Genomic DNA, 24,582 nt, shown 5'->3' with positions numbered 1-24,582 from the left:
GCACATGACCCATTGCTAAAAACGCCAAAAGCGTTTTGCAAAAGTGCACTGTTGACTTGAAGTGTGAAATGTTTTATAAGTAAATTGAGTTTTCAGATAATGTGGTTCGATTTCTCTCTAACTTATTTATTGAACATCTACTCGATCAATTTGATTTTGAAAATGGTACTTGTAATTCCTCCTGGAGTCGAGCTTTTATTAAGTTCTTGTAAGTTTAAGCAACGTGGCCTCGTTGATTAGTGCGTAACACAGATTCATCGTTTCATCTCGCTCACAAATTGTTCTTTTAATTATTCAAAATGTCTTTCTTCCCCACTTAATGCTGTGGATCTCCAACACTACCTTCCTTCTTCCTGTCTGCCTGTGCCTGGCACTTGGTGACACATCTCTGCTTTCATGCACTGTCACTTCCCTGAAAGCTTCTTGAAAATGCATACCACTTTCTTAAAATCCAATCTGAGAATCTTTTTCCAGGGGAATTCAGCCCAATATTTGGCAGTCTTCATCCTATGGGCACCAGCTATCATCATTACCATTTATTTATTATTATTAATTACTCTTCTAGAGTGTAGGAGCACCAGATCCAGATCCCGTCCCTCTGAGCACTTTGTAGACATCTTTTGGCTTTTGGTGACAAATGGCACATCCATCGCCAATATGCTCCTTTTTCCTTTAAGGTAGCTGCTATGGTTTGGATGTCTCCCAAAGGCCCCTGCATTGAACACTTAGTCCCCAAGGTGGCACTGTTGGGAGGTAGTGGAACTTTTGGGAGGCAGGGCCTAGCAGGAGGGCCTTAAGTTATTGGGGGCTGCTCTCAAAACAGACTGTGGCCTCGCTTCCTCTTCTCTCTCTCTGCTTTCTGGCAGTTCCCAACCGTTCCCAACAGCCCACATCAGAGGCCAAACCAATGCAGCCCCTCCATCTTGGACCCTGAACTGTGAACTAAATTAATCTTTTCTCCATAAAGTCAGCTGCCTCTGAGGTCTTACTGGCAATATAAATGCTTATATGGTTTTTGCTTTTCCTTCAAGTTCAGGGATTTAATCAGAATGCACCTGTGTGTTCTGCACTGCTCCTATCTAGACCTTTGACCTCTTCCAAACTACAGGTTGCAACAGTCCATTAGCATCCAGACTGACACTGCAGGTGAGCAGCTGCGAAGTTTATGCCTCAAGTCCAAACCCTACTACCTTTCAGTGTGACCTTATTTGAGGAGTCTATAAAGGTAATCAAATTAAATTGAGGTCATCAGGGTGAGCTTTAATCCAATTTAAGAAAAGGAGATTAAGACACAGAGACACACACAACACAGGGATGATGTGAGGACAAGAAGACCGCTGTCTACAAGCCTAGGAGAGAGGCCACAGGAGGAACCAATCCTGCCCATGCCTGGGTCTTGGACTTCCAGCCTCCAGGACCGAGACGTTAAGTTTCTGCCCTTGAAGTGCCCAAGCCGTGGGACTTTGTTACACAGCCCTACCTGACTGACATGTTGCTCCATTCTGTGCTGAGGCTAGACGCCTGGAGGTAGACTCCAGGCCTACCTGATGATAAGACTGCTGAACCAGAACGGGACACCTGTGGGGAGCATGGGACCAAGGAATGTCCCTTGACCTGAGCTGGTGACATCACAAGATTGAGGGAGGACTGAGGAAGAGCCATCGTCCCAGGGCCAGGGCCCCGTGGAGGTCTATGAGACTCCTCAGGCCTAGCTGCAAGGTACTGGGTTCTGACTGGCTCTCCTGCCCTTGAGGTCCTGACCCTGACTCTGTGTCACTGCTTACCCCACTCCTCCCATCCAGTCCCGGTCTTTCTCCTCCACACTCCTGGACACTCAGCCTGAAACAGCAAGACCCAGAGCAAGACCCCTCCTTCTTCCTCACTCCAGCCTCAGTTTTCTCATCTATGAAGTTGTCTGGGTCCAATGGGCCCAGCACAGATGCCTCTGGTCCTGTCCCCTGCAGGGACCAGGCCAAGTGTCCTCAGAGACAAGGGCCTGATTTCCTCCCCTCCCACAGGTGCCCCTGCACAGAGCCTCTGGCCATGGCAGGTGAGTAAAGTCACTTTAATAAACAGCAAAGGTTTTGTGCAATATCTGTGGCAGACAAAATCAAGAGCCAGGAGCCTGGATGTGGAGGTGGGCTGGAGTCTCCACGTCGAGGCAGGGGCACTCTAGTACTTGAGCAGCCAGCGTGGCCTGTGGGGACTCAGTGACGTGAAGTAGGACCACCACCACGGCTTGCTCCCACCAGCTGAGGGCTGCCTGCGTGCCCCGGGGGGCTCAAGGTCCAGCTCCGTGGTCTCCCCCCAAGGCCTGGGACCTCCCAGTGGGTCCTGGGACCCAGAAGTAGTTCTCCGAAATGCAGGAAGGAATTTCTTGGGTCCTGTCCCTAGAGGCTGAAGAATGAAGTCCACGCGGCCTGCCCTCTTCATCCGGAGGGGGATGACGACTCTCTTCACGACCTTGGAGTAGCCTGGGGCTTGGGCAATGACCACATAAGACCCTGGGGGCAGCAGTCTCCAGTAGTCGCCATCCGGGGCTTTGAAGAGAATAAAAGTGACTCTCACTGGGGCTGCAGACCCAGTCTCAGGGTGATGGGTGTGAGAGCAGAGTACCCCAAATTTGTACTTACCTCTGCATCTACCTCTGCATCCACCTCCCATTTCTTCTCTCTGTCAAACTCCTGTTCATCCTTCAAAGCCCTGCTCAGGTACGACTTCTCTGAAGGCCTCACTGACCATCTCCAGCCCCATCCCTAACCCATATCGTTAGTAAGTCCCACTCTCCACTGGACTGTGACTGCCAGGTAACTCCCATCACAGTGCCCTGTGAACTTCAACCAGTTGTGAAGTGGCTAAGGGCAGAGCCCATGCCTGGCCCCAGTAGCTCATCATGGACTTGGGGATATACGTGAGTGGGCTCACGGGGGACGGCAGGGGAGAGACACTCACCTGTGCTGATGTCGTGGCGGATGCCTTTAACTAAGATGCGGGCGTTTTTGACAGGCTTGCCGAATTTGTCCATCACCACCCCCTTGATGCCTCGGTGTACCTGAGAGACCAAGGAGAGGGCATGGAGGAGGTGTGTGCTCCCCAGGACAGATTGAAGGGTTGCCCCTGCTAGTTCCCCGCAGCCTCCTGGGTCTCTAGGGAACTGCCGACTGAGCCCCATCTGTCCCCCCATGCTGTGTGGTTATGAATAAGTCGCTCCCTATTCTGGGCCTCAGTTTGCAAGTGGCCCCACAGTTCTCTCCAAGGGTCCGGCTGACTCCAACTTCTGGCTTCAGACATGGAGCAGACGACCTTCACTGTCCACCTCTGTCACATCTGAGCTCCCTCCCGCCTTCCCAGCCTCAGCGAGTGGTCACTGATCCCTCTGAGCGGAGGCCTCCAGAGACAGCCAGGGCATCTATGGGAAAAACAAACCCAGGACTCAGAGCCTGGCTAACACCTCTGGTTCCCTGGCTCTGGGCGAGCTGCCTGGCACCTGAGCACACTTCCCTGCCTGTGCACTATGTACGGGGTGGGGGGGGGCACCTGCACCACAGGTGTTCCTGCAGAGAACAGCCGTGTCTGGATGCGACCCACTCAGTCTTTGCTGTGAACTGGTCTATACACACCCAGCCTACACTGCCTCAGGGGCTCATGACTTTGGCCAACCATCTCCTTCTTTGTACCTCAGTTTCCTGCTCTGTAAAATGGGTCTAAGTGAAGCAAAAGCCACCAACGGTGCCCTGGGACTTGCAGTGCTTCACACGCTGTCCTAAATTTCAGCAATGCACAAACTCACTCATCCCTGGAGTCTCAGCCCCATCTTGACGGATGAGAAAACCCAGGGTGAGTGTCTGACAGCTGCACAGCTGGGTTCATGCCAGTGTTCACCCCCACTTTTGAGTGGGGACGCTCAGGACAAGCTGGCTCCCACAGACCCCATGTCATCTCTTCCGTGTCTCAGTTGAATCCAAAGTGTCAGAGAAGATTTGGGAAAGCAGAGCACGTGGAATCTGGGGGAGCACATCTCGGTTTCTCAGCCCTCTTGATGAGGTGGTCTAGGTGTGACTGGCCACCACCAGGACCCCTTGGTCTGGTGACCACCACCTGGATGTTTTGTCCACATTTGCTCAGGATTACAGCCTCCTGCAGACCCCAGGTGGGGAAGGGGGCGGGAGCTGAAGACATAGGCTTTCCCAAGTGGACGGTAGGAGAGGCCACCAAGCTACCTGGCTCCTCTGTGGCGCCTCTCACCCCCAGGGTAGCACCTGAGCCTCCCCGTAGCATGCAGGCCTCCACTGTGGTCTGCAGCCACTCTTATCTCCAGCAAGTGTGCTGGGCCCCAAGGCCTCCACAATCCACCGTCTTCACCCTCCCTCTGCTCAGATCACTCAGGCCATCACCCACACCGGGCTGGCTTCTCTGTCCTTTCCAAACACAACTCACTCCCCTCCTCCAGGAAGCTGTCCAGCCATCCATGTGGCCTTCTCCAGGTCCCAAAGCTCTGTGCTCCCCATGGCCCTGCCCTAACCTCACTGTGACATGTCTTCTGCCTCCCCTAACCCCACCTGAGAGCAGGGCTGGCCGTGGGAAGTTCTCATCCAAGGTCGGCTTGCACTTTGCTGTGCTTGCTCCCCCACCAGAGTCCTCTCTTGCCATATGGGGCTCTGCTACTCCCTTCTCCTCCCTGCCCTGAGCAGTGTAGACATCCCCACCCCAGGCCTGCTCAGTATCACTGAGAAAATAGCCTCAATTGGCCACGACAGACCCGATGCTTATCTCAGGGCTGCACCCAGCTTTGGTGAGGGTCATCCGTCCCGGGAGCTGGCCAAGTGCTGCCCGGCTGTCCGCGGCTCCACTGGCCATTAAATCTTCATATCCCAAGACTTCACGTACAATATCCATGGAGCAATCCCAGCTCCACTGCATGCCCTTAAAACTCATTTGCACCAGACAGCCATAAAATGCAGGGAGCATGGAGCTCGGTCCACTGCCCCTCTCAAAGGACAAGACTGACCACCTGTGCGTACAGGACTCACCAACACGAGAGAGCCGAGCAGCACAGCCGTATTCAGCTATCGTCTGGGGCATTGTGACATTTCTATTGCCGCTGTTGTGGCTGCCACAGGGAGCCCGTGCTCTGACCTTACCTGGAGGAAGTCTCCTGATCTTTCTAGAAAGAGCCAGGTCTAGGGACAAATAGATCCAGGCCTGAGCGCCAAGCAGTTGCCAAGCCATGCTACTCCCTGACCTTCTGTCTCCTCCTCTGTCTCTTAGCCCTGGGGCTCTTCAGGCCCAGACTGGCACCACCCTTCCTGTCTGTAGAGAGGCAGCCCTGATATCGCCACACGTGGGTGGCCACCAACCACCAAGTGCTATGCACCTGCCACTCCTGCCACCTTTCTGCTGGAGACCTGCATGGACCCCCACACCAATAAGCAGCCTGTGATTCTTAAAAGAGATGGGAGAAATTAGCAGGGCTTCTGCGGGTACAGTTTGTCTCCCCTTGGCCTCCCAAGCCCTACTCAGAACCCCACTGCACTTGTCTGAGCCACACTGGGCAAGGCAGCAGGCATGGGCTCCTAGTTCCCCCACGTTAAGTTTCCAGGAGACCTTGGCTCTCTGGGCCCAGCAGGGGTTACTGTGGATGCATTTTCAGCTGTCTCCACTCACTGTCCACCCACCCGTGTCCAGATGACCTCACCCCTAAGACGGTGTTACCTTCAGACATCTGCAGCCTCTGACACGTGGACACTGTGTCACCCAGAGCTATCTCCTCTCTGCCACAGTGCCCACTCCATTCTCATAGCCACAGAGACCCCACTGTGCTCAAATGTCCCAGGGATCCCCAGGCTTGCCGCCCCCCCCCCCCCCGTGCCCTCCTGTGCCCCATCAGGCACAAGATCCTGGCTCCTGCCGGCTCACCATCTCCATGAAGTTCAGCAGCGGCTCCTTGTTGTGCTGCCAGAGCCCGTAAAGGGCCTCCTCCGGGGGAAACTTCATGCAGCCCAGCTCCACGGTGATCTCGAAGCAGTTGGTGTGCAGGTAGTTGAAGTCAGACATGCCTGGGGGTGGGGCAGCCCCATGTCAGGACAGAGAGGGCCAGTGAGCACGCTATCGCGACTGTCAGCATTCACAGGCCCCAAGACCACTGCCATCCATCCATGGCTGTTCTCCCCATGCCGGCCTGCCCCATGGCCCTGCCAGCTGCAGAAGGGGACCCCTGTGACTTCTCCTGGCTCAGTCCCACCCTGAGGGACCATTGCAGACTTCAGTAACAGAGCCAAGACCAAGGCTTAGAGAACTGAGCCTGGGGTCGGGGAACCTGTGCACTTGAGTACTGGAAGGAAGAGAGGCTGCCTTGGGAAAGATGGCCTGTGCCTGTCATGGACTCGTGGGAAGGTCACCTGGGCCTGACAGTGACTTCAGAGCGCCCTCTGCTGTCCTGCACAGGAGGGTGGGATTAGGCTGCAAGTTCTGACCCGGTCACTACTGATGGACCTAAGCAAGTCTTTCTCTCGTCCTCATCTGCAAAGCAACACGGATAATGTGTGTGTGCCAGGGTGGAGCACACAGACGGACGCACGCCGCACGGACGGCGGCATGATGTCCGAGGACTGGCCCAGCAGGCACCCCTCAGGTGCCCCACGACACCTTCACCAGGAGCGGCTATAGCCAACGAAAACACAGAGGACTGGCTCAGGCGGGTGAGTGCCTGCTTGTCAAGTGCAAGGCCCTGAGTTCAAGCCCAAGTACCATCAAAAAGAAAACACAGAGGCCAGTGAATGCTGAGTTTCAGAGAATCAGCACTCTTAGCATAAGGACAATCCCTGCAAGTTCTTACAGTGTAAGTATATCCCACGCATCAGGACACACTTGCACAGTACCAAGGAATTCCTTGTCTCTCTGAAATGTCAACTCAACTAGGCATTTCACCTGGAGACCCTACTCAGATCCTTAAAGGCAAAATGGGTTGGTCACGAGTGGAATCATGACATGTGCGCATTAATAAAGCGAGCAACAGAAGGTCACAGGGCCAACTCTTCTGCACCCCACCTTTCCACAAAGACAGAGACAAACTCAAGCCAGACTCTGCCCAACCACGAAGGCTGCCCACTGCCGGGCTCTCCACCTCCCAAACTGAGGTCTCGGGAGAGGTCACAGAGGAATCTGCACCCTCCTGCCCACCGCGCGAGGCCGCACCTCCCGTGAAGCTGTACCAGTCGGCTCCGTTGATGATGCTGCCCCGTTGCAGAAAGTTGCCCCCACATCTGTTCTCCGACCTGTCCATCATCATGGGGTGGACGTCGGCGTAGGCTCTGGACAGCAGCTTGAACATCTGGAAAGGACAAACCCTGAAGGCTGTCCAGATTTCCCGGGACCCCAATGCAAGGACAGGCCTATCGCACAGGTGGGAATGGTGTCCAGACACAGGGCGTGGCGTGTGCAAAGACCTGCAGGTGGGCCACAGGCAGGTCCAGAGGCAGGTGTGCTGGGTACCAGGGCGGGGTGATAACTGAGCCCTGCAGGCCTGGCTGGGAGTGTGGGATATGCCATGACACCGGCAGGACCCACAGAGGTCAGCTTTGCAGTTTATGAAGCATTACGGTCTCACAGAGAGAGGCAGGAGGCTGAGGGGCTGGAGGCAGGGGTGGACGGCGTTTTCAAGGATGTCATATGTCATCTCCCTGCCCAGCAAACTCAGTCCCTAAAAAACCATTGCTTCGTTGTCCCCAGGACCACCAGCACTCAGCTCCTGGGACTTCACCTTCAGGAGGCCCCTGATGCCCACCTGCTTGTCCAAACCATGTGTGGCTCCACCACAGTTGGCAGAGGACACAGACAACACCCAGGATCCCACAGCTGGGTGCGTGCTGGTATCCCTCCCCAGGCCACAGTTTCCCCACAAGGCCCTCTCCCCTGAGCGGGGTCCAGGCCCTTGTCTCGGATTTCAGTCATCTGAAAGTCCCCAGCTGGGCACAGGTCCTGACCCAGATACAGTCTCCAAAGGTGAGTCAGATAGATGGGTGAGCTTCCAGTACCAGGCTTGTCAGGGCCCCACAACTGGGTAGGACATGCCTGAACTGGGGATGGGGCCCCTCTGGCAGAAACAGGGACACTGGGCTCGGTGACAGAGCAAGGGTCTCTCCCTGGCCAGGGTCATGGGACTTGGAGCCCAGGACCTGAGATTTGGGGGTGCAGAGGATGGGTCCAGAGGGAAGGCTGTGTGGTTCTGTCTGGGTCCTAGAGACACAAACCAAGCACCCCAACTCAGTCCCTCTTTGTCCTTTAGCCCTGAGACTGGCAGATCAGTAGCTCCTGCAACTCTGGGCCCCAGCCTGGTCATCCGGGACTACTGGTGAGCAGAGGACACTGCTGCCCCTTTGGTGAGGAGACCACGGATTTCTACATGGAGAATACATCAGGTCAAAGTGCTGTGCGTGCAGCCCGCCGATGCTGATGGTTACCTTGCTACCAGCCTGTCCATGTCCATTTCTCTGCCCCGCACCATCCCTGTCAACACAGACCTGGGGCTGGGGATGGGCCTAGCACCTGACACTTTGCTCCCCTCAACATAGCCTCACCTAGGCCTCCTCACCATCTTTGTCCTGGGGCCACTGTCCTAGTCTCTGTCAGACTTTGAGTTAAAGCATGGAAGGTGGCTGTTGGTACCTGTCCCCAAGATCCTGGGGCACATGAGCCACGTAGGCTGGCTTTGGCACAAGGACGTCCAGAGGAGCTGCCAGTCTGGAGGCCAGGTTGGCAGGCAGGACACAGACACGGATACAGGGACTGCCGATGAATCAAGGGTGGTGGCCGGCTGCCTGAGAAGGCAGCATGGACCCATTACAGAAACCCAGGTCCTTGGGCCACAGAAACCCCACTGGCCTGACTCCTGCGGAGAGCTGGAGAGCAGGAGAGTCGGGGGACAGTTGCAGCCTGCTGACTCCAGCGGTGTGGGCAAGCAAGAAGCAAGCGCCTGGTGGGCAGATGGAGCAGGATTTTGGCAGCACAGCAGGTGTGGAGGTGTAAGAGGGACTGTCTGACCCAGGGGGCCTCAAATTTGGTTCCGAGAGGCTGGCTTTCCTCGGGGAGGCTGTGTAAGCTTAGGGAAGGCATAGCTTGGGACACCTGGCCATCCCCAATCCTCGTGCTACACCCAACTCCCACCTCTCCCGGGATTCTGGTTTCTACAGAGACCGCGCTGGCTGCAGGGCCGCTCCATATTGATTGATGATTGACCTGATGGGAGAGGCCTCATTTCTTCTGACTCTAGTGGGACACATTGAGGTGACCCTGCCCCTAAGGGCATCTTCACTCTGAGCTGACATGGAGGCTCTCTGGCTGCCTGAGACTTCTGCCTGCTGGTGGTGTCCCTCTCTCTGAGACACAGTGAGCGAGTGAGTCGTGAATGAGTGAGCGAGTGAGTGAGTGAGCAAGTGAATGACAGAACAGGTGAATACAAGGCAGCGAACCCTGTGGACACAGGCCTTGCTCTCCGGGTGCCTCTGGCTGGTAGGTAGGCAAGCGCTGAGCCATCCCAGACTCCTCATTCCAGGAGTCTCTGCACATACTGTCTACTGTTGTCTGTGCCTCCAGTGACCCCTGCTCCTCAGCTGGAAATCTCCACCTCACCCTTGGGCTCCACCAGAGAAGCTGCCACCTCTGGAAAGCCTCCTTCAACCCAGACCAGGCTGGGGTTCATCCCCAATGCAGGCACACACACATGCATGCATGCTCCCCATGACATGCACACACACACATGAACACACAGGAAGCCATGCTCTCACACATCCACTCTGCATGCCCCCAGCCTCCCGGGTCCCCCTGTGGTGGGCCTGGCATCCCATCCTTGTTCACTTATGGCTTTGTTGTCCTCTATACTTTGCTACAGTGGCCCCAGGAGAGGGAAGGAGCTAGGTGTCACCAGGTTGATGTCCGAGTGTCTGAGGAGGGGTGGAGGGGCAGCTGTGCCACCTGGCCAAGTGGCTCAGAGAGAGCACCTCATGTGTGAGCACCATCAGTGCTCAGTGCTGGTGCTTGACACTGTCCTATTCCTCTCTATCTCTCTCTCTGCCCTTTCCCCTAAATACCTCTTGAAAAATGCTCAGGATGGCAGACATGGCCCCCCTACGCCCATGTGACCCACTAGGAGGCCTGGTGGGTGACCAAGGAGAGTCCAGACCTGCTGGTCAAGGGCACTGGCAGCGCTGGCTGTGGGCTGCAGTCCATCACTGAGCACATCCCTCCTTCCCCCTGTTTTCTCATGCACACTGTGGAAGGGACCACTGCCCACGCCCTCCTAGAAGACAGCGTGAGTCTGGGAGCACAGCAGGGCTGGGGAGCCAGGAACAGCTTCCCACCTGGCCCCCTGCACCATGCACTCCCAGGAAGCCCAACACTTCCTGCCCAGGGAAGGGGAGGAGGCTGGGAAACCCAGCAGGCGCCATGCACGCTGCAGCACCGCCCCCTCCAGGCAGCATTTGGAATTGTGCCCGCCCCTGCGCGGGCAGGAAAACCCAAAGGCCCTGGTCCCCATCTGGCGGTTGCTCCCAGGTGTGGACACTGAGGGAAGGCACCTGGACCTCTCCCTGCTGGACCAAGGAGGTTCCTGGAGGAGTCAGCCACAAACTCAGAGACTCTGGAGGGTTCACTGTACTCGGGACTGGACAGCACAGTACTGCGGGACAACCCACCCTTCCTGGTCACAGTGACCACCCTCTCACCTTCTCATCAGGTGTGGGAGAAAACATCTTCTCCTCCAGGGGATGTCTGGAGAAGTCGAAGGGATAGGACACCACCAGGTCACCCCCGTGGAGGCTGGCCGAGAGCACAAAGGGGATGGACCGCACCCACTTCATGATGGCCTTTGTCTCAGGGGCCACCTGCCAGGACAGAGAAGCCGCCCTCAGGACTGTGCTTTACAGGCCACTCTGGCCACACCATGGGGTTCCAACCCTCTCTAGGGCCTCTGGACCCTTCCCACCCTAGAAATTCCTGCCCAGTCTTTAGGGTCCCTTTAGACACCTCCAGGCTCATGCTGGTCCTTCCACCTGGAACTTTCTTCCTGGACTTCTGGGGATGTCACCCCTTCAGGACCCTCCTCAGGGCCCCAGGATGGCCAGATGTCATCCTTAGGCCTTTCCAGCTCCTGGCTACCCCTGTCCCTGCACTGAGCAGGTGACATTAGCTGCAGGTGCCTCTGCCTACAGGAAAGCCAGCCCCTCAGAGGAAAGAGCCCGTGTTGGGCCCAGTGCTGTTGTATGTCAGGTGCTCAGCAAATAGACTCTATCGAAGGTCCCAAAGCAGAGCATCCTCTGGGCCACAGAAAGGGCATCTTCCACCAGTCACAGAACCATAGCCAGGCCCTGCTCGGGATGAGGGGCTTTCAACACATTATTCCTTGAATCTCATCCCCACCACAGAGAGGCATTGTCGCACCTCACAGGCAGAACGCCGAGGCTCAGAGGACCAAGGTGCTCCTACCCCCTTGAAAAGGACAATGACTCCTGAGAGTCCCGGAACACCCAGGCCCCTCCTCAACCACAGGGCTGGACGCAAGCCCTAGGGGGCAGATGCAGGCAGTCTGGCTCCTACCTTACCCCACCAGTAGTGCGGCGGGATGGGGATGTGATCACCACGCAAACTGCGGGAGGCGGTCAGCCGGTAGTACTCGGACGTCAGGTCCGGGAAGTTGCGGTTCAGGTCCAAGTTCTGTGCGTTCTGCCTCCCACTCGTCCACCCGTTGTAGCCAGCACCCTGAAAACACAGGCCAGTCCAAACTAGGGGCGAGCAACCCGTCCCACTCCTTCCAAACCAAGGCCTCGGCTGGGCTGAGAGTGGGAGCTGCGGCTGCATTTTCACTCTAGCTTCATGCGATGAGCGAAGGGTTGGACACCCACGCGTCCAGCTGAGTCACCGTTGACCTCTCCCATGCACCGTTCCTCCACACGGCCTTCCTGCTGGGCTCAGGGCCTCACGTGCTGCTCCCTGCCCGGAGCCCATTCCATTTGTTCCCTGCCTCCCTTATCTCTGAGCCTCATCCCAGAGCTTCCCCACCCTCACTCTCACACTGCTCACACTGCCAGCTCCCTTTTCCACCACAACTTTCCTCCATAACCATCCATCATCAGTGCCTGCCCCTCCCGGTCCCCGCCCCCAGCAGGACCTGGCCAGGACTGATGTCTGTTGACCCCCTGTCCCCTAGAACGGTGGGTCTGAATAGACCTCTGATAATGATTCGCAAATGGGCAGGTGAGGAGTTCAAAGGCAGCAGCCCACCCGCGACCCGGGCAGTGGGAGTGCCCACCTCTGCAGCGGCCACCTCGTAGCCATCGGGGTTCATGGAGGGCAGCAGGTGGACGCGGGTAGTGTTGAGCAGGCGCTGGATGCGGAGGTTGCCCAGCAGGTACTCAGAGCACAGGTACTGGGCCAGGTAGATAAGCATCTCCCTTCCTGCCACCTCGTTGCCATGAATGTTACCGATGAGCTTCACCTCAGGTTCCACTGAGGGGAGAGACAGTGCCGTGGTGTGTCGTGTCATTGCCCAGGGTCCCCCGTGCCAGGGCGATCAGGTATGCCTGGACTGATTTATACTCATTTTGGCCACTACTTCTCAAGCTCATTTCTTATGGTGACTCATGATTATTAGCGTGACAAATCAAGGATACTAGTAATGGTAAATGGTGCCATTGATTCGTGTGACTGCCACCGATACACAGCCACTTGCCGTGTTTGCACATAAAGTCAAGCACAGTGGTGCCTAGTTGAGAAAGCAGCTGGCCCTGGGATAGATGAGTGGGTGGATGGCAGGATAGAAGGAAAGGAGGGAAAAAGGGAAGAGAGGGGAGGAAGAAAAGCAGGAAGGAAGGGTGAAAGTCGGAGTGAATGGATAGATGGGTGGATGGATGGATGGGTGGATTGATGAAAAGTTGGACGATGGGGGTATATGAAAAGAGGGATGGATGAAAAGATGAATGGGCGAGTGAATAGATGAATGGATGGATTGGTGAGTGGATACATGGATGAATGAATGAATTAAAGGATAGATGGCTGGGTGGGTGAATGAGTGGGTAGATGGATGGATGGATGGGTGAATGGATGAATGAGTGAGTAGATGGATGGATGGATGGATGGATGGATGATGGGTGGGTGGATGGATGGGTGGATGGATGGATGGATGGATGGATAGATGGGTGGATGGATGGGTGGGTAGATGGATGGATGGATTGTGGGAAGAAGAGTGGGCTAAGCCTGGCAGCTTCATTTACTGTGTGACTGTGGGAAGGTCGCCTCTCCTCACTGAGTCTCACATTGCTCAGCTGGAAAATGGCATCTCCCTCCCCAACTGTGCATGGCCCAACAATTTCAGCTATGGGAGTGATACCCACGACCTTCAACCTCCACATTCCATGGTATAAATGACTGAGAGACTTCCATGCCAGTCACTGCCCTTGACCCTCTGCAGTGGTGGGAGCAGGGTAGGTGCTGGAGGCCGAGTGGGGTCCAATGACCTCTGACTCTGTATGGGAGACAGGGTCTTTGGGCTCACAGTGAGACCAACAGGATGAAATCTGAGCTAGGCTGGGCAGCACAAGGGTCAAATGGGCAGTTTCTGGGTTAACCCCATTGGTCATAGGGACAACTGGGCTGGGGGCAAGGCTGAGGAAGAACCCAGACTCAGTGATCCCTGCTAGTCTGTGCCCTGGATGCTCTCAGTGCCCAGAGGGTGGGGACCTGTGTGGTCATCCTGGCCTCACCACACAGGAAATGGAGGCCCCCAGCCATGAGCTGAGTCTCCTTTAGAACACTCTAGATTCCAGGATGCAACCAGTCTCTCTCCTGCAACTCAGAGCAGGCAGCAAGTATACTGTAGCAAGGTTTGACTTCTTAATTCACCACACAGGAAAACAGTTCCAAAGAAACAGTACAGTCTAGCACTTTCCACACTGCTCACTGCCCACTCAAAACAGGCCTCCAAGTCTGGTGAGTGTGGAAGTAGACTTGGGGCCTCAAGATGGAAAAGCCTCTATAGTCACATCACCCTGTTGGTGGCACATTCCCAAGCAGCTAGGCAGTACACAGGGAAAGTGACCAGGACCCAGGACTGCACAGACCTGCCTGGGGCCCAGTGCTCAAGGGCAAGACTGCAACAGAGTAGGACACAAAGAGCATGGTGACATGCTCCTCACGGGGCCCTGGGGCCTGAGCTCCAACAGTCATGGCACACTGCCCCTCCCCAAAAGCAGACGTCCTCTCTGGGACCTGCCCACGTTCTTCTGTCCTCCCTGCCTCCCAGGAGACCTCGCACTCTCCCTGAAGACACTTATTATTTTTACTTCCACCCAACCCCTTCTAGGTTGGTGTCTGGCACACCCGAGGCGCGGCAGGCCCAAAGCCCTTTCCCGGGGGTAGAACCACACCCAGGCCTCTCATGCAGGCACTCACACAGCTCATGCTGGCCAGGGCGACTTGAGAACTCAATGACCAGCAGGTCCTTGCCGTCGAAGCTGCGCCCGATGCTATAGGTCTTCGCCACCTGGGGGCAGCGGGCTGCTGTCCGCTTCAGCACCCGTACCATCTGTGTGTAGGAGTGGTGGGCGAAGCGGATGAAGGTGGGCGGAACACCCGAGGGCAGCGCTTCCTCCACCTCCAGGTCTCCTGGGAGAAGCAGGAAAGCTGGGGTTGGGCACTGCCCACTGACCAGTGGCTCAGTTAGCTCTGCCAGCGTACCCTACCACCAGCCGGGGACACCCAGTCTCTCCCAGCATCTTCATCCTTATACTGTAGCCAACTGGGGAGTCCTATGTGTCCTCTTTGGGTGGCACTGCCAACCAGTGTTTATGTTTTTTAATTAAAATTGCCTTTTTAACACTTATAACAACATTGACAGCCGATAACTGTGCCCCATATGGCACCAAGACACTGTTTCCAACACTGTGAGTGAAAGGAAGCGGGGACTTGGGGGAATTCTGACAAGCAGAACAGGACAGTCTAAGAGAAGACACATCTAAGAGTCTTCAAACCATGGAACCAGAGTGGCACTACCACTTCTGCATCTCTGTTTTCTGCTGAGACCCCCGTGTCACCGTAGCACTGACACAGTCCCACGTTCTGCGCTGCTTACTGGCACCATGGCACAAGCTGCATCAATACCAGCATGAATCAGAGAGACTCCTCGCAGTCTCCAATCCCTGCTGGGATTACTAACAGATGTTGTTGCTGTTACCGCCGTGCAGTCAGTGCCTCCACCAGGAAGCAGAAGGGAGGGCGAGGGTGGGGGTGAAGCCAGGCAGGACCCCTGCCCCAGCCCCTTTCCCTGCTCTTCCCTAGAGCAGAAGACTTAGGGTTGGTGGCCTTGGGGACTCTCCTCAGCTGATGGCCCACAGAAGCACAAGACAGGTCCCTCAGGCCGCCCAGGGGCCACAAAGAGTTAACACATTTCCCAGAGTGCCTCTTAACCTGTGGTTTTGTTTCTGCTCAAAATGGTTGTTGAGGAGAAAGAAAGCCAGTAGAACCCACAATTTGGTGGCAGAGACGCCCAAAATAATTTCTCTCCAGCTGACTCCTGAGGTTTTCCCAGGGCAGCGGGCTTGGCGGCTGGCTTCCTTCCCACGCATTGGTCACCTCCACACCTGAGAGCCCTCCACACACACACACAGCTCCTATCTGCCAGCAAAGCCTTTCTTCCCTCTGCCCGTGGTACCCACTCAGAAGCCCACCCAGCCCTCCTCAGGGATCTCAAGACTCCGAGCACCAGGATCAGCCCTGAGTGCCCCCCAAGGGCCACTGACACGTCCCCAGGTGCATAGCTGTGTCCTTCCCCTCCCCCACCATCCTCCATGACCCAGCATGGAGCCACGTACACAGTATGTGCTTAATAGGTGTTTAAGGAAGGGAAAAATCAGTCCATTCATAAATGACGGCCAGCTCACTCCAGCTGAAGATCCTAAGCTATCATCTTCCCTCCTGAAGCCCCTGATTCTCAGCTGAGACCCTGGGGCCTCGGCGGACACAGCTGCTGCCCGGCAGTGTCCAGCAGCCACACGCTGGTCACATTAGACTGCTGAAATTCCAGCTTCAACTCATTACAATGAAATGAAATGAAAGCACCCAGGCCTGGTCTCACAAGCCACATTCCACGTGTGGCCAGTGGCTCCTGTCTTGGACAGCACAGAAGGGCACACGTGCATCACAGAGAAAGCTTGCCCAGCCAGGTCTGCTGGGGGTCATGCTGGTCTCTGGTGAATTCCACCTTTTTACCCACCAAGGTACAAAACAAAGTTGGGGTGAAAAGGTGCAGATGGGTTCCAGGTAGCCCTTGTGGCCCCTGCAGCATCATGGCCAAGAGGTCCTCTGGGACCGCCCTATACAACCACCTCCCAAGACGAATGGCCCACTATCACCCAGGGGTGCCCATACCACCTGTCACCAGTTACCCCACAGGTAAACTCAAAGCCTGTCTCTGCAGCCCCTCACACCTCCTGGAACCCAGAGAGCCGCCTTGAGGAAGCTGCACCAGCCCCACTGCCTGCGCCATCTTTTAGGGTCAGCATTGCCAGACAGGCCTGCTGGGGACATACTTGCCCACCCCAGCCCCAGTGCACAGCCAGTGCACTGCAGCTTTCTGGAGGAAGCTGTGGCTGAGGACCCAGCCTACTGAGCCACCATGTCTGGGCCCATCTCCTTCCTGGGGACAGGCACGTCCACAGGGAGCAGCACTGGCTTGCTTTACCCCGAAGCTGCTCCAGGGGGTCATAGCAGCCGTCCTCCTTCCGTGCGAAGTAGCGGGCACAGTCCAGGAAGTAGGGCCAGGCCATGTCAATGGCATCAAAGGCCGGCAGGCAGGCCTCCCGCAGGCCCTCGCAGACATGCCGGCAGGGTCTGCGTGTGCGGCCACCCTCGCACCGGGGGACTAGCACGGCACAGCCCAGCAGCCGCAGGTCAGGGTTGCACTGGCCCTCCAGAAGGTGGTGCAGGACGCCCAGCAGGATGTACTCGGAGCTGAACTCCACCGCCTCCCGTGACCGGTGCTGCAGAGGCGTGGGGAAAGCCGTCCGGTTGTACATGGCATCTGCACAGGTCCTGAGCTGCAGGTCCACGCAGGTGGCTGGGGGAGAAGGGTTAGCAGGTTACACGATGATCCATGCCAAAGGGGACCCCACCTGGGACCTGGGACTACAGGGATGGTGGCCCCCTAGTCTGGCAGGGAGAGGCTAGACAGGGCTACAGTGAGGAAGCAAGGCCTGTGGGAGAACCAGGGGATTCCTGCGGCTGACCGAGCTAAGATGCCCACTAAGTGTGCAGGGAGAGTCACGAGTCACTCTGAACCTTGGCAACTACATCAGCCAAATGGGGCAAGGAAAGCCAGCACGGCCGAAGGGTGGTCCTCACTAGGTACATGAAAGCGGTCAACAGATTGGCAGAAACAGGTGCAAACCCCTCTGAAGACAGCCCCAAAGCAGAGCAATCCCCAAAGGTGCACCCTTCTCGGTGTGTCCCAGGTCTCTGGGGACAAGGCTGGACTCTCACTGATGAGTTTGATCTCAGGGCCTTAACAAGAATGCTGAGTTCTGGCTCTGTTCTGCATCTCTGAGGCCACTTTAAGCTCAGGCTGAAGGAGGCAGGGTCCTCTGTCACTGGACACTTTTATGTTTGACACTTATGGCCATTTTTCCAGCCTGGTGTAGATAGGCTCATTCGGTTGCACCTTCTCAGGCCTTCACCTGCCAGACAGGGCCCTCCACACCCATGGTGCAGAACGGAGCCCCTGTGGCTGCTGGCTACACACTCCTGTCCCCATGTCACCTGCTCTTCCCCTTGCCATCAGACACTCCAGATGCAGCGTTGTGTGGCACAAAGCACAGATTCTACCACTTCTCTGTCAAAGCTTAGAAAGCACAGGGCTGTCCAGGTTCCCAGTTCTCCACCTGGAACATTTTACCTACGGCACTGACTTCCGTGCTGAGAAAATTTTTCCTGATTTTTTTTTTTTCCAGTCTAGTCTCTCCATGTAGAATATTCCAGATACTCAAGTCTGGCAGAAGGTTCGTCTGTCTGAGAACCGGCGTTGTCCTCAGCACTTTCCTGGGCACTTTGATATGGAAGTTTCAAAACCCTCCAGTGAGCTCACTACTTTCTCACTTCTTCAAGAAGGAAAATGACACCCAGAGGGTGGGACTTGCCCAAGCCCCCAGGCCCAGTGGTACCTGGCCACGCCAGGAGTCCAGGCATGCACCATCCCCAGGATCCCCTCTCCCAGAAAGAAAAGAAACGTACCATGACAAGGGGACGGCTCAACGCTGCCCAGCCTTCCTGACCTGAGCAGTGGGGTAGGGACCGGGAGCCCGTCTCTGAGAGCTCAGTGGACAGGCAGGATGGGCAAGCTGGAGGCCAAAGGGGCAGGTCTGTCCCTGCAGGTTTTGTCAGGTTGCTCCCAGGTGATGAAAGGGACCTGTTATTTGTTACCCTCTTTGGAAACCAGGGGCTCAGCTCTCTACAATGCTACAGTGTGGAGGGACCACAGCCTTCCCATAAAATAAAAGTGAGAGGGATATGGGCACCATACCACTGTCTGCGGCTGCCAGCCTCTGGCATTCACCTGGAAAGAGAGATGACACCACATTAGGGTCTCAGACAGAAGAGAGATGACACATCAGGGTCATGGACACAGTATTGGGGTCACAGATACCACAGTGGGGTCACGCAGCTCTGTTGTCCACTGCCTTTACCAGGTGCTCCTTGAGGACCCAGACCTGTTCCTCCCCCAGCAGCTTCATCTCACGCAACCCTCTGAAGTCAAGGCAGCAGAAACCCCCATTTCTCAGGTGGGGCACCCAAGTCTGGGAGGTCACATGCCTTGCCAAGGAAGGACACCCAGGTGGGCTCAATGGCACTGCCCTAGCTCCACAGTCTGAGTCTGACTCCCCGTGCCTGGGCAAACCCACTTTCCAGGGTGAACAAGGGCGACCCTACAGCTACTTCCCCATGGCGGGTTGTCTGTCAGTTTCCACAGTCCTGAGTGTCTAACATCAGCCACGGGGCTCTGCCAGGGACGGGGCTCTGGCCACAGCTGTTCAAAGCCCCTCCCAGTGCCACCAGAGAGCTCCTGTGAGAGTGTGGGGGTATTGCTGGTGCCAGTGGCTCACGCCTGTAATCTAGCTACTCAGGAGGCAGAGATCAGGAGGATCATGGTTAAAGCCAGCCCAGGCAAATAGTTCACGAGACCCTATCTCGAAAAAACCCATCACAAAAGGGACTGGTGGAGTAGCTCAAGGTACAGGCCCTGAGTTCAAACCCCAGTACTGCAAACAGACAAACAAAAAAGACCTGGGCTTAAGAAAACTTGGCTGAGCACAGGTGAGTAAACCACCATGACAGACCCTAATGGAGGAGGGGAGAGCAGAGGGACACCGCTAGCCAGGCGGTTCCGTTGACCAGAAGCTCTGGTGCTTTGCATTCTCAGTGTAGGATGTGTACAGCTCCCCAAACTCTCAGGGACAGAGATGTACATGGCACCACACCTCGGCCACGCACTTGCAGGCTGGCTCGGGTTTCCACCCTCCTGACTCCTGACAGGAGGGCTGTGCAGCTACTTCACAGCGTGGAGCCAGGTGTGTGCCCAGCCCACGGGGCGATGCCTGCCATCCTGGGACTCACGCTGCCTCCTCCTCTGAGTCACTCAGGGGAGACGCTGACCATGAGCCTCAAGGGCAGCAGAAGGCAGGTCAGTGTCCCAACCTGGGACTTGGGCAGCTCTGGGTTCACCCAGCCCTCTCAGCAGGGATCCTGGACAAGTCTCTGTTTTACCATTTCTTTCCCCAGTTTCTATGGAGCTCATTGTAACCACCTTTAGGGTTACAGTGAAGGTGCTAGGGGATGACACACATTTAGTGCCCAGCAAGGATCCATGGTTGGTAACACCAGTTTTTGCTCTTCCCTTTTTTATGCCAACCTAACACCATGGGCAAACACTTCCAGTGGCTTTCCAGTGGCCACCCTATGGGGAAAGGCAGTGGCCAGAGCCCATTCCTCCTAAAGCACATGGAAACAGGACAGAGCCCTGTCCTCGTACAAACAGTGCCCACCCATGCACCCCAACACCCCACAGGGCACATGTGATGAGCACCAGCAAGTGACAACAACCTGCTCAAAAACCTGCTGTTCAAAGCCACCAAGTGCCACACCAGTGCCTGGAGAGCCTTGCAGTCACCAGACAAGAGAACCCCTTCTGCCTTTAGGTGACTCCAGGTCTTCCTGGCTCACAGATAAGGAAACTAAGACTCAGGGGCTACGTCCCACCCTGTGCCCCAGGCTCCTCATCGTGAGCTTGAGGCCACCCAAGGGCCATGCAAGTGTCTGAGGCCCCTGCTCCCCTGACATGTGCATAGAGCTTCTGAGTACTCAGCACACTGAGGGGACTGGAAACTTTGTGGTCTGAGTGTCCTCAGACTTATGCTATCACCACCCACTGCAGAGCGAATGTCCCTTTTGTGGAGAACACAGCTCAGTGACTGCTGCTCTGGCCCCAGTGGAGTGGGGTGGCATGGAGGAGGGGCCCAAAGTGATTATGCAACTGGCCAGCTGTGTGATGAAATCGGGCCTCATCCAGCCAACTCTCTGCACCTCTCGTTTTCATCCACAAAGAAGGCATGGACCAACAACCCAGGCCACTTTCTGTCCATCTCAGCACCTACCTGCCCTGCAACCACAGACGCCAAAGCCAGGGACACGATGCACCCACCTCCCTCCACCATGAGACACACGTGACATCCAGAGCTTGAAGCTCATGCTGTAAGTGTAAAATGCAGGCCAAGTTGCACACACAGTATTTCAAAAAGGTAAAATATTGAATTAATTATTTTTCTATTAATGACAGTACTGAAATATTTTGGATGTACCAGATTAAGATTTTGTTATTAAAATTAATTCCGCCTGTTTCTTATTACCTCTTTCATGTGGCTACCAGAAAACGTAAAACCGCATGGATGGCTAGGTGGCCTGCACAGGTTTAACTTCTTAGCACTCCACAAGACTTGACGTAGTTTAACCACAAGATGGCAGAATTTCTCCAACCCAGGGATGGAAATTGCCCTGAGTCCTTCCTTCCCTCTCTGTCAAATCACCATAGGTGATTCCTGCTGGCCAGGGCCTGCTCCAATACAGGAGAACCCAGACTGAGGTCAGACAGGTCAGGTCATCTGCTGCCAGGTCTCACAGAAAAGTAAAGGAGTCAGGGTTTGAACCCAGGACCCACTCCCTATGAGCATGAACGTCACCTCAGATCCAGGCTCCTGCAAAGACTCAAGTCTTCCACCAGGAAAGGACTGGGCAGAAGGGAGAGACCAGGTTTGCTCTGAGCCCCTTGGACATGGGAGACAAGGTTGTGGCTGCTCTTGGATGAGGAGCTTGAACTCAAACTTCTCAGCCTGGCTGGGCACAGTGACTCGTGTAATCCTAGCTACCTGGGAGGCAAAGATCAGGAAGATTGTAGTTTGAGGCCAGCCTGGGCAAAAAGTTCACGAGCCCCCGTCACAGACAATATAAGCAAGGGCGTGAGCGCCTGTCATCCAGCTACAACTACTTGAAAAGCGTAACGAGGAGGATCTTCCTCTAGACAGCCTGGGCGTAAACACAAGGTCCTACTCGTAAAAATAATTGTGGCACAAAGGGCTGGTGGAGTGGCTCACCTGCCCAGCAAGCATGACTGTGTTCAAACCCCAGTACTGCACCCCCCAAAAAAAAACCTGCCCAGATTGGACTATGAGCACATGATAAAAGCTTTAGCACACAAGGGAGGGGTGAGGATAGGTAAGACACCTAAAAAATTAGCTAGCATTTGTTGCTCTCAATGCAGAGAAACTAAAGCAGATACCTTAAAAGCAACTGAGGCCAATAGGAAAAGGGGACCAGGAACTAGAGAAAAGGTGAGATCAAAAAGAATTAACCTAGAAGGTAACACCTACGCACAGGAAATCAATGTGAGTCAACTCCCTGTATAGCTATCCTTATCTCAACCACCAAAAACCCTTGTTCCTTCCTATTATTGTTTATACTCTCTCTTCAACAAAATTAGAAATAAGGGCAAAATAGGGTGAGGGGAGAGGGAGGGGACGGAGTGGGTGTAAGGGAGGGGGTGGGGGCAGGGGGGAGAAATGACCCAAGCCTTGTATGCACATAGGAATAATAAAAGAAAAAAAAAAACCTGCCCAGAACTGCCCACATTCTGCCACAATCTGCAAATGGTACTAGACTTCCATAACCTCCATAAGGAAGAGAGACTAGACCCCAGGGACACTCTCAACCAGGGACAGAGCTTGCTGCCCATCTGCAGAGTAAGGAAGGGATGCATGACTGCTGCCCAAGTCCAGAGATGGGGCCTCAACTCTCCCTGGCACAGCACAAAGCAGGGAGGGCTTCCTGGAGGAGGAGACTATGGCCCCCACAGCCTCTAATTCTATAAGTTTTCTGGGCTTTCAGGGGCCCAAGAAAGGTCCTCAGTGACAGCATGCAGTTCCAGCAGAATTACACAGACACACCTGCACGGTTAGCAGGTTCCCAGGTGCACTGGGAACACTGGGAGCACTGGACTGGCCCAGATTCTGCAGAACGGGAGGACAGGCAGAGAAGGCCAGGGTGGAAGGGAAAGTGCAACCTGAGAGCAAGAAAGAAGATCCAAGTCTGCATGCTGGAAAGGGGCATTTGGTTCCCACACATTCACTTGACCCATGCAGACAAGTTCTCAGTGCCCAAACACAGCACTTGAGAGGTTCAAATCTGACACCTCACCCTGAAACTCCTGGGACCCCAGCCCTCCAGAAGCACAGATGTCTGCTGCTGATAATCCATCACCTGAGGACTTGGGCTAAATGCTTCCGGTACCTTCAAATAGCAGGGAATCAGGCCAGGCTTCTAGAGAGAACCCAACACTCCAGGCCCCATCTATGAAGACCTTCCCAGGTGAATCGTGCCCAGGCACAGGCCTCTCCAGGGTGTCCCCTGGATGTTCCCTACTTCGGGCTGCAGATCACTCTAGGATCGCCCATCCACTCCCACAGGACTATCCCCCCCCCACACACACACAGAGGCCCACTTCCGGAGACGTTGCAACTGCATCACAGCCGCGAGTTGGGAGGGAGGAGTCAAGAGTTTGCACCTCCCCATTCCTGGAAGGACCCAGGACCTCAGATGGCCTCTTGCCTGCTAAGTACCGGCACCTGCAGGAGCCGTGGTGCCTGACCACAGAGGACCTGTCTCCTGTCCCTCGCTGGCACGGTGTCACTCCGCTGACCCCCGCCCACTGCGCTCTCCCTGGGGTCCCAGCCTCCATGTGCGTAGAAAGCCGGGTGCCCCCTCGAGGGCAGAGGTCCCTCTGCTGGTTCAAGATCTCTAGGCGCCCACCTTGGGGACATTCTCGGTGGTTGCGTGAACGACCTGGAGGAAGTTCTCGGGTGGATCGGGGCGCACGTTCTACCCTGGAGGGCGCATCGGGGCCTTACCCGCGGGGTCCGAGCCGGGCTCGCAGCCGGGGCGCGCGGTGGCGGCCAGCACGGCGAGCGCGGCCAGGAGCGGCGACAGAGACAGCCGCATGGTGGGCGCGCGGGCGGCGGGAGGGCGCAGTGATGTGGCACTCGGGCCGCGCGGCCAGGGCTGCGCTGCGCTGCGCTGTGCGGCTCCGGGCTCAGGGCGGGCGCCCCGAGCGTGGACGCTCAGGAGTCGGGTTACAGTGGGCAGCGCCAGAAACTGGAGAAAGGATCCCGCTGCAGGAGGAGAGGCAGATAAACGCCACAGCCGGCCCCCTGGGGCGGGGAGTTCCGCCCTCTCCAGAGGGTGACCTCCCCTCCTCCTGCTCCAGGGTCTGAGGAGCTGATCTCCGAATTCCCTGCGAATCCTGGGAGCCTCAGGCTGGGTCTGAGGTGGAAGTGAGGGTCCTTGTCCCAGAGCTGGCCCGCGCTAGCAGTGAGGGAGGCCTGGGAAGTGAAGGAGTGTCCCGCCGCTCTACCCTGTCCTTGTGACATTCCCTTGTTTGCAAAGGAAACATTTCCATGTGGGAAAAACCAGGAGGGGCGGCTCCTCCCCGACCTGAATGAGCACTAGTCTCTAACATCCTGGGGAAACCTTCCCTACAGGGAGCTGGCTGGCCCCTGGGTGCTCAGGAAGGGCTGAAGGATTGAGCAGTTCATTGAAGGAGGACCTGTGTGGCCCAAGTGGTGGCCTGAGGCCCTTCTGCCTCCTCTTTCCTGGACCACGGATCAAGGGGAAGGTTGTGGGTGAGGAGGTGAACCCACTGGTGACTGAGCAGCAAAGCGCTAGCCTGCACGCCTGTACCTGGGGAGTGAGAGACTCCTCTCCACTTCTGTGCCCCTCTGTTATGGCTAGGCTCACCCTGCAGGGAGCCACAGGCAGGAGATTCCAGGGCCTGGGAGCCGGAGATCCCAAACCAGTGCAAGGTGAAGAAAGACAGCCTGGAGCCCTGGGCTCAGCCTCTGCTTGGAGGCTTGCGCTCCCACCAAGGGAAGGACCGACCATCCCATGCAGCCGGATAGGACCTGATGCTACAGTACAGATGCGTTCTCATCTGTCTGCCAGACA

The 24,582-nt window shown here is 56.0% G+C and overlaps 1 protein-coding gene across 1 annotated transcript; it reads right to left on the bottom strand.

Moving 5' to 3' along the window:
• Positions 1-1,248: 1,248 nt before the first annotated feature.
• Positions 1,249-23,639, bottom strand: Cpz (carboxypeptidase Z). Its single transcript, XM_074042699.1, has 11 exons — positions 23,490-23,639; positions 18,560-18,592; positions 16,727-17,101; positions 14,440-14,652; positions 12,302-12,498; positions 11,590-11,751; positions 10,719-10,877; positions 7,195-7,330; positions 5,917-6,056; positions 2,953-3,052; positions 1,249-2,540 (listed from the first exon to the last, which is right to left on the bottom strand). The coding sequence occupies exons 1-11, from the start codon at positions 23,578-23,580 to the stop codon at positions 2,173-2,175; spliced, it is 1,974 nt and encodes a 657-aa protein (XP_073898800.1). The 5' UTR covers positions 23,581-23,639; the 3' UTR covers positions 1,249-2,172.
• Between the last annotated feature and the right edge of the window lie 943 nt (positions 23,640-24,582).

This window comes from Castor canadensis, chromosome 9 (assembly GCF_047511655.1).
Source record: "Castor canadensis chromosome 9, mCasCan1.hap1v2, whole genome shotgun sequence".
In the NCBI taxonomy this organism is placed as follows: Eukaryota; Metazoa; Chordata; class Mammalia; order Rodentia; family Castoridae; genus Castor; species Castor canadensis.
This window is presented reverse-complemented; position numbering and strand designations above follow the sequence as displayed.